We start from the raw sequence: 16862 nt of genomic DNA on the forward strand, positions 1-16862 counted from the left end.
GATGAAGTTCATGACCTTGACAATGAAAATTGTCATTTGGTAGACAAAATGGTCCGATGTACATGTCATTGCCATAGAAGATTCAACTTTTATTAAAAAAAAATTTTTAAAAAAAATAATAAATAAAAGAAAAGAAAAAGAAAATTGGTTCACGAATTACGAGAGTAGGTTATGAATTTCGTTAATTTTGATAATGATCACGAATGAAATGGATAAATCAAAACCAAATTATAAGTTGAATAATTAAATTAAAACATATTGAAGTTGGGTGAACTCCTGCCGAAGTTCCCCTTCCACTTTAGGCCCTTCAATTTTATATCGAAATTGATACAAATAACACTAATAAAGCCAGCTAACGATTTGCAGTCCTTTTTGGTAGATTGACCTTTCTTTTTCGAATCATGCTATACGTCTAGAATAGTTTCACAGATTTTTTCTACAGAATACACATGGCGTAATGTGAATGGATACTTAGAAAAATAAAAAATAAAAAATTATCTGTACAGGTGCTGCCAAAGTAGCACTTGCAAAGCAGGGAATTGCTCCTTTTTCAAGCTTATCTTTCTTTTCTTTTTCTTTCCCAACTTCTACCAAAGGAAAATATAGAACATAATACTTTTCCTTGTCCCTTGGTCGGACAACCTTAAATCTTTCTTGCCTCTTTGACCAATTTGTACTTACTCGTCCCTAGCTCAATAATTGCATTGAGAGTCAAGAAGGCTTTTACCCCCCTTGCGGCCGAGGCGTACATTTGAAGTCTTGGACCAGTGGGGGTGGTGGTAGAAGGGATAACCTAAAATCATTCTCATCGCTTTAATCAATTTGTACTTACTCATCCCTAACCCAATATTTGTATTGAGAGTCAAGAAGGGCTTTACTCCCTTTCAGTCGAGGCACACCTTCGAAGCCTTCGACCGATGAGATGGCGGTAGAAGGGTTAACCCGTTTGAACAGAAGCTTATCCTTTAACAAGTTGGTCATATCTTATTTTCGAGCAAATTCAACAAACCTCATAATTTATTGATCAACCATTTTCACCCTAAAATGTAATGATACATTATTAAGAATGTCAGCACAATGCAAACTAATGCACCAACAATGTGAGAGATCTAGGTACTATAAAACCTTAAACACTGCTAAGTAATTCAAATTACACTACAAAATTCTAACAATTATCCCTTCTCCAAGATAGACTTATTCATCAATTTAATACAAATGAGATCAATACCTAGTTGTAATTCTAGAAATCGTGTTCATACTTTGAGTTTGTAGCAGCCAACAAAGCGGCTCCAATTCCTGACCCGTCCTTCGAGTGTTCGATTACTATATTTCTTGAGATTTCAGGTCCGAGAAGCTCTGTTACAGCTTCTTGAAGGTATCTTCTATACTGGGGGTAATGCTCATACAAGCCTCCATCCATTGCCACTACAGTCCTCTTTCCAAAGATGAGGCCTTTCGAATCGTATTCCATCTTCTGGAGAATCCCAACTATTCCTGCACCAGCCAAGCGCCCACCACGTTTTGCAATGGTATCACACACGTCTATGACAATCTTCCTCGCGTTTGTACTGGAATTCACCTGAGATCAAGATCGGGAAGCATAAAATTATGACTAAAATTGGCAAATGACTTTTGACCAATTTTTTCTTGCTTAAAAAACAACAAACCGATGTTTATTCCCGATAAATTTGAGGTGAGCTACATAACTCTCCCCGCCATTCATAACCATTGTAACTAGATCTTTAGTAGCCCTTTTGACGAAGCCCTCAAATTTGGGTTTAGACATTATAAAAGAGAGTAATGACACAAGGAAATTTATGTGGTATGGCACTTGGAATACATCCACAGACGGAGACAACAATAACTTCATTAACAGAAACATGATGCTTCAAGAGAAATGGATGATGAAATGTGATGCACTTGGAATCTCGACTTCTTGCATTTTCGCTCTTGTGAATAAGTAGAGAAGGATACGATAACATGAAGGGATGTGTCGAGTAAGAGAGTTACCCCAGCAACATCGTAGAGGATAGATCCAACTTCTTCAAGATCTTTGGACGTATCCTGCTGCATAGCACATATATCGGGGGTCCTACAAAGTACCATTTAAGAGTGAATAAACTTGATAAGTAGAATGTTATTCAAGAATTAGCTATTATGGATTCATAAGATAGCAATTCTATGAGAAAGAAGGAATGTAAATCCTAAGACGGCTTTATACATTGAACATGTGAATCTATGAAAATTATAATCAGAAACAAAAGAAAAAATAAGAAACATTTGTAAATCCTAAGATGGCTGTAATCTTTGTGGTGACTGATGTATTACCGGAAATATTTCTTGTCCTTCTGCCTAACTATATAGTTACAAGACTTGATATCACGTACTTTCCTAAGCAAATTAAATTTCAAAGGAAAAAATATATATAATATAGGTATGTACATGTGAATAGGATGCCAAAAGCTTCTGTCAAGTCAGATCATATCAGCATAAACAAATTAATAAATATTTGAAAGCTTAATACATAATGGCCTTAAAACAGCCATGGTAAGCAGATTTTATCGGAGTTAGCAAACACATCACACATGATGTAGATATGAAAAGATATCATAAGGCGGTGAAAAAGAATTAGATTCAGGATTGGTTCATAAAAGAATTGTCAGTGACTAGCATGCTCATTCGTGGAAGATGGCATTTCAATTCCTCCTGGCAAACAGTAGAGAGAAACAAGGCATAATCCTACTCAATTGTATTCAAAAATGCGTTTTGTAGCAACTTTAGTTAATCTTAAAAATGAGTAAAATTTAGGTTACTTTTTTGTGTCTTACTTCTACGTCAAAAAAGCAATCTACCTTAGAGAAAATGGCATTAGTAATTTTTCGGGAACTGAGTGCCCAAATAAGTGAGCAGCTTCAGCCATTCTGAGCAGCACTCTTCTTACAATCTCACCAAGATACATACCAGAAATTGTCTTCTCAAATATCTGTTCCATTTAATATAGCCATTGAGAAGTTGAGTTACTATATGAGTAGAATACTATGCATGCGTAATAAAAAGGTAACATATAACAAATAATTGATTCGAAGACACCTGTTCACGGGGATTGATACTCTCAGCATCCATTTCTCGGTCGAACTCAGTCAAAGGGAGACCATTAGAGAATGCTCCCCATTCAGTGTTCACAATCTGAAAATCCAATTACAATAACAATTATAAATAAAAATTGATTTACAAAATCTCAAGTAAACCAGTAAGAAGCTCTACTAACCGTTCTTCCAGATGTTGAACTTGGATCCTGAAATTTAGGAATAGCATCTACACGTTCCACGTAGCACGCATTGGTTCCTGTTCCTAATATAACTGCAACCATGACATCATTATCCCAGTATCTGGCTCCGGCTAATGTCCCCACTGTATCATTGACCTAACTTGACAACACACATTATCATCAGAAACCTTTGGGTTGTCCAAACCAAGAAATTGAGATTCTGAAGAGGCCTAATTTCATAATTTGAAAACCAAGGATAAGCAAGAATCTACACTAGAAGATCATGCTTGGCTTAGTTTGAGAAGAAAATGAGAAAATTGCTTTTACAATTTTTTTTGTTTCCGTACGTACTGATATCTTATATTTCTTACTTTTTAATAAAAAAAATTTACTTATTTTTTTCTAAATTTGACTAGTAACAAGATATATTTTGAGACAGACTTATCATAATCCCTGAAGATTGAGATGAGGGTACCAGGGCAGACACTCGCATATCTAGTTTCTGCCTTTTCATAGCTCCGTTCAAGCAAGCAACTACATCTTTCCCTGCCTGTAAAGAGAAATATATTTCTTATGGTGTTAAAATCAAAAGAAAATTGTAATAAACAAAATGCAATGCAAAAGAAATAATTATATAAAATGAAAAACATTCTCAAATTCTTGAATCTTCTTTAGATGATGATTTTTGCATTTTATACATTGACCTGATGCCTTCTCCCAAGAGAGAGGAATTTTGAACTTCTCCTCTCAAACAATATTAACAAGTTCAGAAAATACAATAATTACTGATTTTGTGTAATGAAATGCAGGCAAATTATAAAATGTTTTATTAGTCATGGACTTGTGGCAGCCGAAGTACAAACCATTAAACTATAAAAAGGGAAGTTTTGATATGCCTAGCAGAAGTGATATGAATTAGAAGCTTTAAATTTTAATAACATGAAGAAATACTAACAGTTCCAGATACTGCAAAACCCTTTGTCCATTTGATTAGAATGCCTGAATCAATTGAGGTCTGCTTCACCGGGAAAGAAAATGTGAATCCGATTTCCCTTGTCCTTCCCTGCTGCAGATGAAACTTTCCACCTTCTTTTAGTGCGAATTTTGCAAGTACAGAAGCAATGAAATCAAAAAGCTCCTAAAAGTTGCAAAAATATGTATATCAGCAGACAAATACATTAGAGATAAACTAGAATTGGCCAAGACTGATGTTACTAAATTTACCTCGGAGGTGCCAAACATTAACTCAGGCGGGATAGAAACTTGCTCGAATTCTGTGGAAATTACACGTTCTTCCTTTCCTCCTAATTGCACTCTTAGCACTCGGAAATTCGTACCACCAAGATCAAGTGCATAAAACAATCCCTTCTCGTTTCTTAAAGGACATAACAATCAAGCTTCATCAATTTCACAGCATTATGTCATTTAATCATTATCCATAAATTAGAAAAATACAATTCTCGCACACATCTACTTTTATTTGTGCTCAGTATACCATCCATATTTTAAAAGAAAAACATTAATAGCCTGTTCAGTTTGGATTAAAATCTGATTTTAATCTAAGTTAAAGTCAAACAACCAATATAAACCATATCTTTCATGGATCCACAACTTTTGGACGAGGTGATTTCATATAATTTGTTTCATATCAATCCATATGCAGCTACTTGATCGGTCCACTTAATTCTACGATGTCAATGTTAAGCACTCTAGCATTGTGATTTAAAGCTTCTTTCTTTTTTCAATTTTCTTCCAATCAAGTATATAAGTAGCCAAGTAACACTTTTAAATTTTAAGCATGGCCAAAAAAAAATAAGTTCACCAATAAATTTAGACTAAAATAAGAGGAAGAAAAACATAAATCAATGCAAACTGGTAAATACAACATTACACAAATTTAATCGAAAACGAAAACAACTTAAAATTAAATTAAAAATATGAAATCTTAATGCACAAACCATACCCCGTGGGTAATGCGTCAACATAGCTAAGAATCATCTGCAGCTCACTACCACCCTCGACGGCAAGCCCGGCCCGCATATCATCAGCCATGGCATCTGCCACGTGGCGCAAAACTGGCAAAGGAGTAGCACAGTCTTTCTGTAACTTTGTTAAAATTGACGCTCCAGAAATGGTGTTAGATCCCACGGCCATTACAACTCTTGGCCGTGAAACCATTTTAGCTGATCGTGTGATGCAGAATGTTCGGACGGCCGGTGTACTGGCGGTGACTGACATAGTTGCAGTCGGTAAGGTCAAGAAATAATCTAAAAGAAGACAAAAATTAAGTAGGAAAAAAGATGTTGATCAAATGTGAAGCTTTATGCGTTTAGGCCCACAATCTTTATTTTATTGATGGGCAGTTTGAACAGTCGGATTGTAGAAAAACAAACATAAAAAATAGAAATTAAATAGTTGTTGGAGATGAAGAAAAGAGAGTGCCCTTAGTTAACAACCTAAGTCGTCGTTACTTCCTACATTGTTGCCTTTTTGACGTTTTATTGAATATTTTTCTATGAAAGAAAATGTAGATCAGACAAGTTGGGCGGAGTATACGACGTTGACGCAGCATATTTAGTTTGAGATTCTCTTGTTACATTTTAAATATTAAAGTAGAAATTAAATTTGAAATTTTAATTTAAATCAAAGTTAACAACTAATTTTAATCATATATTTAATGAGACGTATAATTTTTTAATTGCACATTTTATCAATTTTTATAAAAAATTTAATTTTTTTTATTTTAATCCCCATTAAACAAGGGCTATATTTTCATATATTTCTATTTTCTAATAATATGTTTAGTTATAAAGAACGTGTTTTTTGACATCTTTTTATTGAGATGATGTATCAAAAATATATTGGGATCAGGAATGGACTTATTAAGGTGGGTGCAATTGCCTCCACTGGATCCTTAATTTTTAAAATTAAAAAAAAATCCACATAATTTTAGTCCATAATTTTTAATCCAAATTCAATTATTTTTTACGTAATTCTATGTGTTCACCCCTGGTTGGGACAATTAGGAGTGGACGCGGTCCAATTACGTCCATTTCCAAAAGGATTCGAATACCAATGAAAATATTAGAAATGGAACCATTGATTCCGTATCCAATTATAGAACCGAACCGGAGCCGAACCAATTTGTTTCGATTCGAACCGATCTAGTTCTTTATATAAAAAATTATAAAAATAAAATATAAAATTACTTGTCAATTGAAAAAAAAAAGACAAAAATAGAGTATGAAATCATTTCTTATTCTTTTAATCTAACAACACACACAAAAAGAAGAATTAATTGAACAAGAGAACAAACAAAAATTCAATCCAAAATTCAAGGTCAACTCATAAAGGTGGGAAAAAAAAAGATATATTATGAAACGCAGCATAAACGGTAAAATCTCGATTGAAAAATTCTTTTCAAGAAAATTCGTATAACAATAATCTAATTATCTTTAGTAATCATCGAGGATCTTGATTTTTGATGGTAGATCACTTTGGAAACAATGAAAATTTTGAATTCTTATGAAATATTGAACTAAAAGTATATTTTTCCTATTGGTTTGTATTAATACTATGAATTTGTAAAGTATTTATAAAATTATTTAGACTTCATTTTTGATTACCCATTATAAGAAAGAAGAAAAAGCATATGGAAAATGAAATTTTAAGTTGAGATAATTTTGGGATCTAGTACACCTTGGTGCAAGTAAAAAAAGAAATTCGAAATAACTGAATTCACTGCTATTTCTTACGACAGTACCAAGAACAGGACAATAACCAATTGGTTCTCAATGCATTGTCCTAAAATTGACCCATTTAGGAGAGAAATCAAAACTTATCGATCAATTCTAATGGGTTTGGACCAGTTCCAAGAAAAAATGCCCACCTCTAGGGACAATAGTCAACGAGACAACAAATTTGAGAGAGCATATCCGGGTTCACTACAAAGAATGTCCAGATAAGTAGAAAAATATATAAAAAGTTATTAAGAAATAACTCTTATTGAGCAGGTTTGTGTACTACAAAGAAAAAGGTATCCCCTTGCATGCTTATAACCAACTCAAAGTAATTATTATTATTATTATTATTATTATTATTATTATTATTATTATTATTTTTTTTTTTTTTTTTTTTTTTTTTTTTTTTTTTTTTTTTTTTTTTTTTATAAAGTTTGATCGATTAGAACACTATCTATTTTAAAATCTATTTATTTATATATAGATTATAGATAAACTTTAAGCTTAGCCAAACCTGCTAAACGAATAAAATTTCTTTTTTTTTTTTTTTAATATTAAATCTTCTATGCTGTGTTGGGAAATTATCATCACCCGGATAAAATGGAGAAGAAACAAACAACTAAAATATCAAGAAGATGAGAAAAGAGAAGATGAACAAAACAAATATGAAGGCTCAAACGTGGTATCACTGTCCCCTCTTGGGATTGAATGAGATATTTAAGGATTTTAGCAAACAGTTAGTATGATTATATCAAGCTTTGTAAATAATTTAACATTAAAGTACGAGTGCAATACTCCAAAACTTTATGAACACAAAGGAAGATATCGAATATGAATGTCAATCAATAGTTGGATCCAGTGTGGAATGATATGTGGATCTCAAAATGTTTTTCAATGTTTCTATATGTTTGTATTGATCATTCATCACATATTTATAAACTTCAATCAATACACTACAAAATGGTGCCAAAACGTGATAAAAAGTGGCAATTTTTAATCCAAAGCGGTCCCCAAGTTTCAAATTGAAGAACTAGCGAATGGTAATTTTTTAACACTATGCGTACGCATAGTATAAATCTTGCGTACGCATACTAGAAGCAAATTTGATTCTATTTTAACCAAAACACATCTCCAGTACGTACAAAATTAAGCTCAAAATTTCCCTTTTTTCAATTTCTTTTGATACCATTGATTCCACAATTGAGTCCAACAATTAACTCATTATCATTCCATTGATTTTGAACAAATATTCAACAATCCTCAACTTGTTCAAAATCAATATGATCACATATTCAAAATGACGACACTTATGTATAAAGATTAGATATCTTTCGATTTGAATCTAACCAGAGTGTAATCAAACAAAGTAAAATCGAAATTAGAGGTAGCATAGAAGTTTTGAACCAATTATTCCTTGTGACAATACCGGTAAGAACACACACATAAGTATCACGTGTTCTCAAGTTCCTCAACTCGCTTAACGCTAATATGACCTTGCATTCATCCTATTCAACGAACTTTGAAGAGAGAAATTTCAACTCTCTATTAAGGCGGTACCACCTCGAAGTTCATTTAGGTGAAATTCTTCCGGTATCTTTATTACTTTTAGAGATACTTGTATTTTAGCACTGAACTTCAGTAAGAGATTTAAGCTCAACCCTCATTTTACTAACAACTAGCATTACTTAATTAGGATAGGGTTATCGCGGATTTAAATAATACTGCAACTATTCACATATCGAATGAATTGTTGCTACCTTTTGAACTCATGGATTACCTTTTGAGTAATGACGGGTAGGGTTGTCGTCATTGACGGACCTTTGAAGTTTAGGAGTTTCAACCCCATCATACTTGAACTAGACGCCACTAAATCTACATTTAGAGGCTTAATTAAATGATCCGCTAAGTCTTTTCAGAAATTATTCCATCCTTGTGATATTACGTCTAAGACTCATATGTCTTGAATTTCCATTATAGTGATTTAGTATCTTATCAAATGTAGCAAGCTCACGATCGATTCATTTGATAGATATAACTTATCAAACACAATTGAAAGATTTTTATCAAGTTATTACGCTAGTCAATCACTTTTACTAGTAGATTTCACACATGGGTATTCTCTTCTCATCATTGAAGCATTACAATAATCTTCAATAGCATGAATATTCTTTAAATATTCCAATTGAACTTGCAAATGCCGTAATCAATTTTAACCCATTTCATCCACTTTAGTGTATATCATCCTTATAATTATATAACGACTTTTTACCTTTTCTCCTTCACAGATTTCTTTCTATGATTGAAAGGTTTAGGGAATCATAATTTTTTAAATTAACTTATCCCCACAATTCGTTATTTAAGAATACATATGCAATCTAAGTACTTTTAGATAATGGTTGCTAAGTCGCAATTTGCTTTAATCCAACTATCTTTAATTTTGATCCCATAATTTGATCTAGGTCATCTCATAGACCAACAATACTTTTCCAAGCATAGACTAACTCAATTTGTTCCACGATTGAGTCATATTCAATCAGTAAAGAAGACTAGTTTTTTTAATTCACAAGAATTGCAATTTCTCCAATCATTTACAACTTATGACTTTCACAAGATAGCATTATATCATATTGAATAATAGGGTACACGTTTCACCTTATTCACATTTGGACAAAATCACATTTGTCATATTCTTATGCAAATATAATCTTACATAAGATCATCTTACTTAATTGCCCAGAATTAATTGAGGATATCAACATTACTCATATGCAAACACAAATTAATTGAGGCTATCGTTATCAACCAAAGTTAATATAATTTTCAACTAGACATGAATTCAACCAACTAGTTTATCATGCCATTTTCATATTCCAATAAAAGAAATGGCTATTGAAATTCATACACTTTCAACGAGTAGTTGGCATTCTTCCAATATTATCATCCCAAACATATGAACCATTTCCAACTTCAAGTCATTAAGCGAGTTAATTCTCGTCACCAAATGATGATTTTCATTTAGACAAACTCAACTTACAAGTACATATGACTCATATAGTTAAACTCGACTAATGTTAATAATAATTGCCACAGATCACTTTGTCATTCTCATTGTAAACATAATCATATTTTAAATATAGGATTATGCAAGCCATTTAGAGTAGATTATAAATTTTGCAAATTAATACAATTAAAGGTCCTTTTAGACCTCATTTAATATAATAATGATTATGTAAAGATAGATGGTCACACCATAATAATATAAACATCATTGAGACATCAAGTCCAATATGGATTAACAATTTTAAGGAACATCAATTATTCCTTTCAAAACCACATTTTTCACGTTAGTACATCCATGTAAATCATATGGATTAACAAAGAAAGACATTCATTTTCCATCATCAAAATTGATCCTAGAATATTTCATAATATTCTACATTATTTTCTACCAATAAAATGCTTAATTCTCATTAATAAACAATCGCGCTATTCTTTTAAGTTTTGCAATTTGACACCAAGGCAATTACACCATAGTCTTTCATAAGCCTCTACCATTTCCATATATTGCATATAAATCAAATTCCATAATAAAGCATATTCTAATTAAAAGATCACACACATGCTTTATTGCAGCCAAATATATCATACAAGGAATTTATACAATTACGCAATTTGTAATTATGGACATAATATTTAGATTCCTTCCACTAGTAGGAAATGTCTATGAATTCTCATGAAGTCCATATTTGATGCCATCAAATATTTTTCATATATACTTTATAGAAGATGACCATAAAAACAACATGCATATTTAATTTTCATACAACGTCATGATTTCCATATTTCCACTTTCACAATAACATAGATAATGTGTATATTATATTTACAAAGCATACCTTATACATGCGAGAAATTAAAACGCAATTTCGATTTACCAAATTTGGAGAAGGTGAAATGATAATTTACCAAATCCAAATGCAAAAATCTGGATTCATGTCTTTCTACAAATCGAACCATCTCGTGAAGTTAGTGCCATCAAATGATCCACACGAACAAAATCTCGATCCACCAACTTGATTTATGCTATATTGGTTCCATTCTCCATCACCAAATATCGTTTGAGATTCTTGGAAAATTATCATCACCGGAGTAAAATGGAGAAGAAACAAACAACCAAAATATCAAGAAGATGAAAAAAGAGAAGATGAAGAACCAAACAAATATGAAGGCTTAAACGTGGGATCACTGTCCTCAAACGATATTTGCCCCCCAGGGATTGAATGAGATGCTTAAGAGTTTTGGCAAACGGTTTGTAGGATTATATCAAATCTTGTAAAGGATTTAACACTAAAGTACAAGTGCAATCCTCTAAAACTTTATGAACTCAAAGGAAGATATTGAATATGAATGTAAACCAATAGTTTGATTCAATGTGGAATGATATGTGGATCTCAAGATGTTTTTTCAATGTTTCTATATATTTGTATTGATCATCCGTCACTTATTTATAGGCCTCAATCAATACACCACGAAATGGTGCCAAAACATAATGATAAAAAGTGGCAACTTTTAATCCAAAACGGTCCCCAAATTTCAAATTGGAAAACCAACCAACGACAATTTTTTAACACTACGCGTACACATAGTATAAATCTTGCGTACGCATAGTAAAAGCAAATTTGACTTTGTTTTAGCCAAAACACATCTTGTTTATGTACAAAATTAAGCCTATGCGTCAAATTCTCTGTTGTTTCAATTTCGTTTGATTCCATCGTTTCCATAATTGAGGCCAACAATTAGCCCATTTTCATTTCATTGATTTTGAACAAATATTCAACATGCTAAATAACAATTATAATGTAAATTATAGGGACTAGTTTTCAGTTATTTCTAATTTTTTTCTACGTGAATAACAAAAGTTTAATTTATAGATTTTACATTTCTTTTAAGCACTAACAATTAAGATACGAGATTAATTTTATCACGCATTAGTTCCATAATAATGTCGCGTAATCCAATTATATGCCTCAACTGGTGTTTTATTCTCTTGGTCTCGATTACTTAGGACTTGTTATATTCACAATATGATTAAAGAGTCCAAAAATTGTATCTCCCTTTCCCTCATTGTCACTCCGGGGAAAAACATAAAAAATAAAATTGTAGCACACAGACCAAGTGGGACATGTTAGATTTGTCTAAATTGTGCCCACTAAAACATTTTATTAAGGTGATAATTATATTTCTAGTTGATTATCTTCTTTATCGGATTTTAGTCGTTTTGTTAAGGAGATAAATATAAGCAATCTTCCTTGAAAGGAGTAAGGATGACAACAAAAGGAATATGACGGGCTTGGAGGCTGTTCAATTTCGCTGTTTGTATAATCCAAGCTTGACAGTCCCTTGCGAGAGGGAGGGCTGCGATTTTTTATTTGATGCGAGCTCCCCGTCTTATGATTGGACTGACAGCTCAGTGTACATATAGCAAAACTCAGAGGCCATTACCATTCTCACCTCGTTTGATGGGAATGCGGATGAGGTAGGGTAGAGAATAAAAATCACCCCTTTACCACACATTTACTTAAATTAATAATTTTTTATTTTTTTTAAATTGAAAACATGTGAAATAAAACAAACATACAATAACATAAAAAGATCATCGAGAAATTTAGCAAGGCAATGTTAGACAATGCTATTTGTACATAATGATGTACATAATAGTCTATATGTCTCTTCCATGTTATTATTATGTATACTATTATATGCAAATAACATTACTCATGCGCATGTTTGATCTTGAACATTTTGAGACCCTAGACGACTATTTTTTATGAGGTCCTTATATATAATTTTTTTACAAACATAGCAACATTAAATATTTAAATAAATATCATACGTATGTTTAAATGAAGAGTGTGTATAAGATGAATTATGGAAATATTTTAAATATAAAATAATTAGACTAAAGAGGTAAAAAAGTGTTTAGGCTCCCAACTTTGGAGGCCAATTAGAAGCCCTAAGCCATTGTCTTAGTGGCTTTGGCTCAGGCTCAACTCTACTCATGTGAGATTGGGGTTGAGAACTTGGCCATTCCTACATGGGAGGAAATAGTTGCATAAACTAATTACTTTCATTAATATTAAATTCTTTTCAACTTGTTATTTAAAAATAAGGGCAAATTTGTCCAATAGAGGCCTAAGCAATGTTATTAAACTCGGATCGAACTGAATCGACGTGTTTTGTACGAAAAGCAACTAATTGTTCATTGATTCGGTCTAGGTGACTCAGGTAATAAGATGTGCAATTAACCCATTAACAACCATCACGAATTTGGTAGATGATGAGTTGAAGACATTTCGTCATAATTTAGGTGCATGTACTATGAAAAACGATCAAAATGATGGTAATTATTTGATTGATACTATCTTTTCTTTTCTTTTTTCTTTTTTTAAATATATATGATGTAATGTTGAATTTTAAACTTTTTTTAAGATGAATTGCATTTTAATGATCTTGATGGTGATGAAGATGAAGATGATGGCAATGATAATGAAAATAAAATTCACATGAATAATGGAAACGAGGATTTTGGTATGATCGAGACTCCATAATGGGTACAGGGCTAACGAATTGAATAATTTATGTCTGAAACCCCAATAGGGATGCACTCTAACTCTTTTGATTAAGAAAGTACTGACTTAATATAAACAATTTACTTTGTAAAATGTGCTTTATGCATGAATAAATTTTAAATGTCGATTTTATATTTGCAAGCATATCTTATAGTATATAAAACTATCTTGCTGAACTTTTCTAGATAAAGTAGTTTTTGATCAGTGGATATTATACTATTTCAAATGCATACTTAACTATATATATATATATATATATATAGAGAGAGAGAGAGAGAGAGAGAGAAACTGATGAATTTTTGCTCACAGATTGATCTTTAGTCACCTAAATAATATAAAGTTATAATTGATAATATATTTGACAAAGAATTGACCCGTAGTTGAACCACTGACCTGTTGCATTTTTCAGGTTAGTGTCCGGGTTGGGTCGAACAACTGTTGACAATACATAAGTACTACTAAAAGGAAAACTTGAGGATGTAAAGAGTAATTTTTATAGTTTGAGGACCAAAGTACAATGCACATCAAAGGTTAACACTTTCGCTGCTATATTCTCACTTTTAAGAGCATAGAAAGTGTTTCTTATACAAGTTAAATTATAAATAGATAAAAATAAATGGTGGATAAATGAGTATTACTTGTGAATCCCTCAAAATCCATGAACAAAAAGTAAACAGATTATAAATGTTAGCCAAACATACCGCATTTAATTAAAATCTTAAATATTCTATCAAAAGTGTTTCATATAACTTGACTTAGTCCTTGTTTCATGGCCATTATTGAAAAAAAAAAAAAACCGAATATTGATTTCATGTTATTTATTGATCACAAAATATCCAACTTACTGATCACAATACCAAATAATTGGTTACAAACTCTCTTAATCCCACCACCCACTCCAACCACTTAGCAAAATAGTATGAACTGTACTGCTTGAAAATAAAAATTGTGAACGGCTAGCCGGCCCAGGGGCGGATCCAGGGGTTGGCGAGTTAGGGAAGCCGCCATAACTAGATCTATCGGCAGCCATTTTTGTTGTCGACAATAAATAAACTTTTTAACTTATATAACTAATAATTCACTTCATTTCCATCCATCTCTTATTGCTCAATTGGTTGGAGGTTGCCAATTTACATTGAAAGTCCGGAGTTTGAATCTCCTCCCAACCAATTTTTAGTGCAATATTTTTATGTCTACCCTTTTTACAAAAATTAATGAAATATGGAGAGGATTCAAACTTGCCATCTCTTTTTAGTATTATGGAGAGTTAAACCATTGTGGCACTTGCTGAACTTCAAAATTTAATTGAATAGAATAATATATGTTAAGTTTTAGCTAAATGAATATTACCTCATTTGTTATAGTGATTTTTTGGGTATGTAGACATGAATGAAATTGCAAATAGGGGTATCTAAAAATATGATTTGAATTACTATGAATTATTTTTCAAATGATGTAAAGATTGCACTTCTTTTGAATTATGCAAAACTCGGCCACAATATCAGTTGGTAAATACTGTTAATATGTAGAACAAAATTATATATGTTCATTTTGAACAAAATAATTGTTATATTTAAATTTTAGGCCATGTTTCTTTTTTTTTTTTCCAAAACACATTTTTCCTTTCTTTTTTAACTACACATTTTTTAATAAAATAATATTACATACAAATTCAAATTTATTCTTTATTTTTAATAACATTTTCTCCTTCAAATCACTATTCCAAAAATGCATTTTTTGCAGCAAAAAAAAAAAAAAGAAAAAAAAAAGGAGCATCAAACTAGCTCCTAATGTTTTATTGTGGCGACGATTGATGGCCGTCCGTGCTGACTTAAAATTCTAGATTTGTCACTGGCTAACCCTTATAAGGCATGTTGATTATCGCTTCTTCAGCCGCTATCTTCTGCCCTCCTTTCGACAGGTAAGGTCAAGGTCGGGTTTTGATTATTTTTTCATGGGTTTAGTTTATGTATTATTTTTGGAATAAAGTGCGGGTCTATGTGCTTCGATTATTTGATCTTTGAATTAAGTTTAGTTTGGCCAGGGGCCTAATTTATGTTGTGTACTTTTAAGGGAATGAAAAGTTAGAGATTTAAATGGGGTTTGTTACTCAGGTGGTTTTCTTGCTATTATTTTTATGCTAAAGTTCGATTCGTCCTTTATTGTGGGAAGAATGTCTGTTGCAGTTCTGACCAAAATCGGAATGTGGCAAGAGTGAGATTTAGACTGAAGTTAGATAATGTTCAACCAAGTTATATAGGCACTGATAAGATAATAAATTTTACAGGAAGTGATCCTCGGGCAACAACATATAGGTCTAGAGGTATTTGGGTAGTGGATGGAGTAAAATTGGAATATAATGTGTTTTCGCTGGAATTGTGGTGTGTGAATTGTGAAGCATTGATGGAAAAAGTAGGAACGTGCATTTATTTCTTTTGGCACTGTGAACTGGCAAGTTTAGTTTATAGTTTGGATTTTCGGTAATTACATCCTATCGTTGTGTTGTTTTGACCTAATTTAGATTTTTTTCCTTATCATTGGTGAATTTGTGAGCTAAATAGGAAAAGTTATTGTCTTGATGTTGTATCACAGAATATGCCATGCAAGTATTATTGTCTGCTTTACATTTATCAAAAAATATGATTTTACAAGAACGCTATAGAATGGAATTGTGGTTATTAAAGGAACCACTGCTCATTACTGGAAACCAAATGGTAGTAAACTTCATATATACTATTTTATATAATGAGTTTGGTCTCTTTTTTCCCTATAGATTTTTTATTGGCATAATGGTATATTGGCTGCTATCTTTGCAAGAGAGAATTTATTGAACAACTTTTTGAGTGCAATTCTTCAACGGCTTGTTAGGAAAGCATGACTTCAATCCCTAGCTCAAGCACTAATTGCTGTATTTGTGAAAATTGATATAGAGTTTAAGAAAAGAGGTAATTATAAAATTTTCTTCTTATAAGCTTCTTTCTTTTCTTTTCCATTTTTATGTGCGCTTTGGTGACCATTTGACATATCTTATGTTTTCTTATATTTCTTTCTGCTATAAATGACAGGTGAGACTTATGGAACAACGGTTACATTTGTCATAATTGATGACTAGACTGTGACTGTTGCATTCATTGCAGATTCTTGGAGCATATTGGACTTGCAGGGGGTATTTTTCACTCTTGATGGTTGACCATCGTCTGGAAGGGAACATAGAAGAATGGGAGC

General features: G+C 32.0%; 1 protein-coding gene across 1 annotated transcript; it reads right to left on the minus strand.

The window, feature by feature from the left end:
• Positions 1-1031: 1031 nt before the first annotated feature.
• Positions 1032-5719, minus strand: LOC111401279 (hexokinase-2, chloroplastic). Its single transcript, XM_023028956.1, has 9 exons — positions 5232-5719; positions 4493-4643; positions 4224-4406; positions 3744-3818; positions 3269-3424; positions 3091-3186; positions 2853-2983; positions 2011-2092; positions 1032-1579 (listed from the first exon to the last, which is right to left on the minus strand). The coding sequence occupies exons 1-9, from the start codon at positions 5504-5506 to the stop codon at positions 1241-1243; spliced, it is 1488 nt and encodes a 495-aa protein (XP_022884724.1). The 5' UTR covers positions 5507-5719; the 3' UTR covers positions 1032-1240.
• Positions 5720-16862: the final 11143 nt, after the last annotated feature.

Source organism: Olea europaea, chromosome 10 (genome assembly GCF_002742605.1).
Source record: "Olea europaea var. sylvestris chromosome 10, O_europaea_v1, whole genome shotgun sequence".
In the NCBI taxonomy this organism is placed as follows: Eukaryota; Viridiplantae; Streptophyta; class Magnoliopsida; order Lamiales; family Oleaceae; genus Olea; species Olea europaea.

Excerpts from the sequence above, each read along its gene's own strand:
- LOC111401279 (XM_023028956.1), bottom strand. The coding sequence starts at position 5,506 with ATGTCAGTCACCGCCAGTACACCGGCCGTCCGAACATTCTGCATCACA. Across the intron at positions 3,425-3,743 it reads ATATGCGAGTGTCTGCCCTG|GTCAATGATACAGTGGGGAC; the intron begins GTACCCTCATCT and ends TTGTCAAGTTAG. Across the intron at positions 3,187-3,268 it reads GTTCAACATCTGGAAGAACG|ATTGTGAACACTGAATGGGG; the intron begins GTTAGTAGAGCT and ends TTGGATTTTCAG.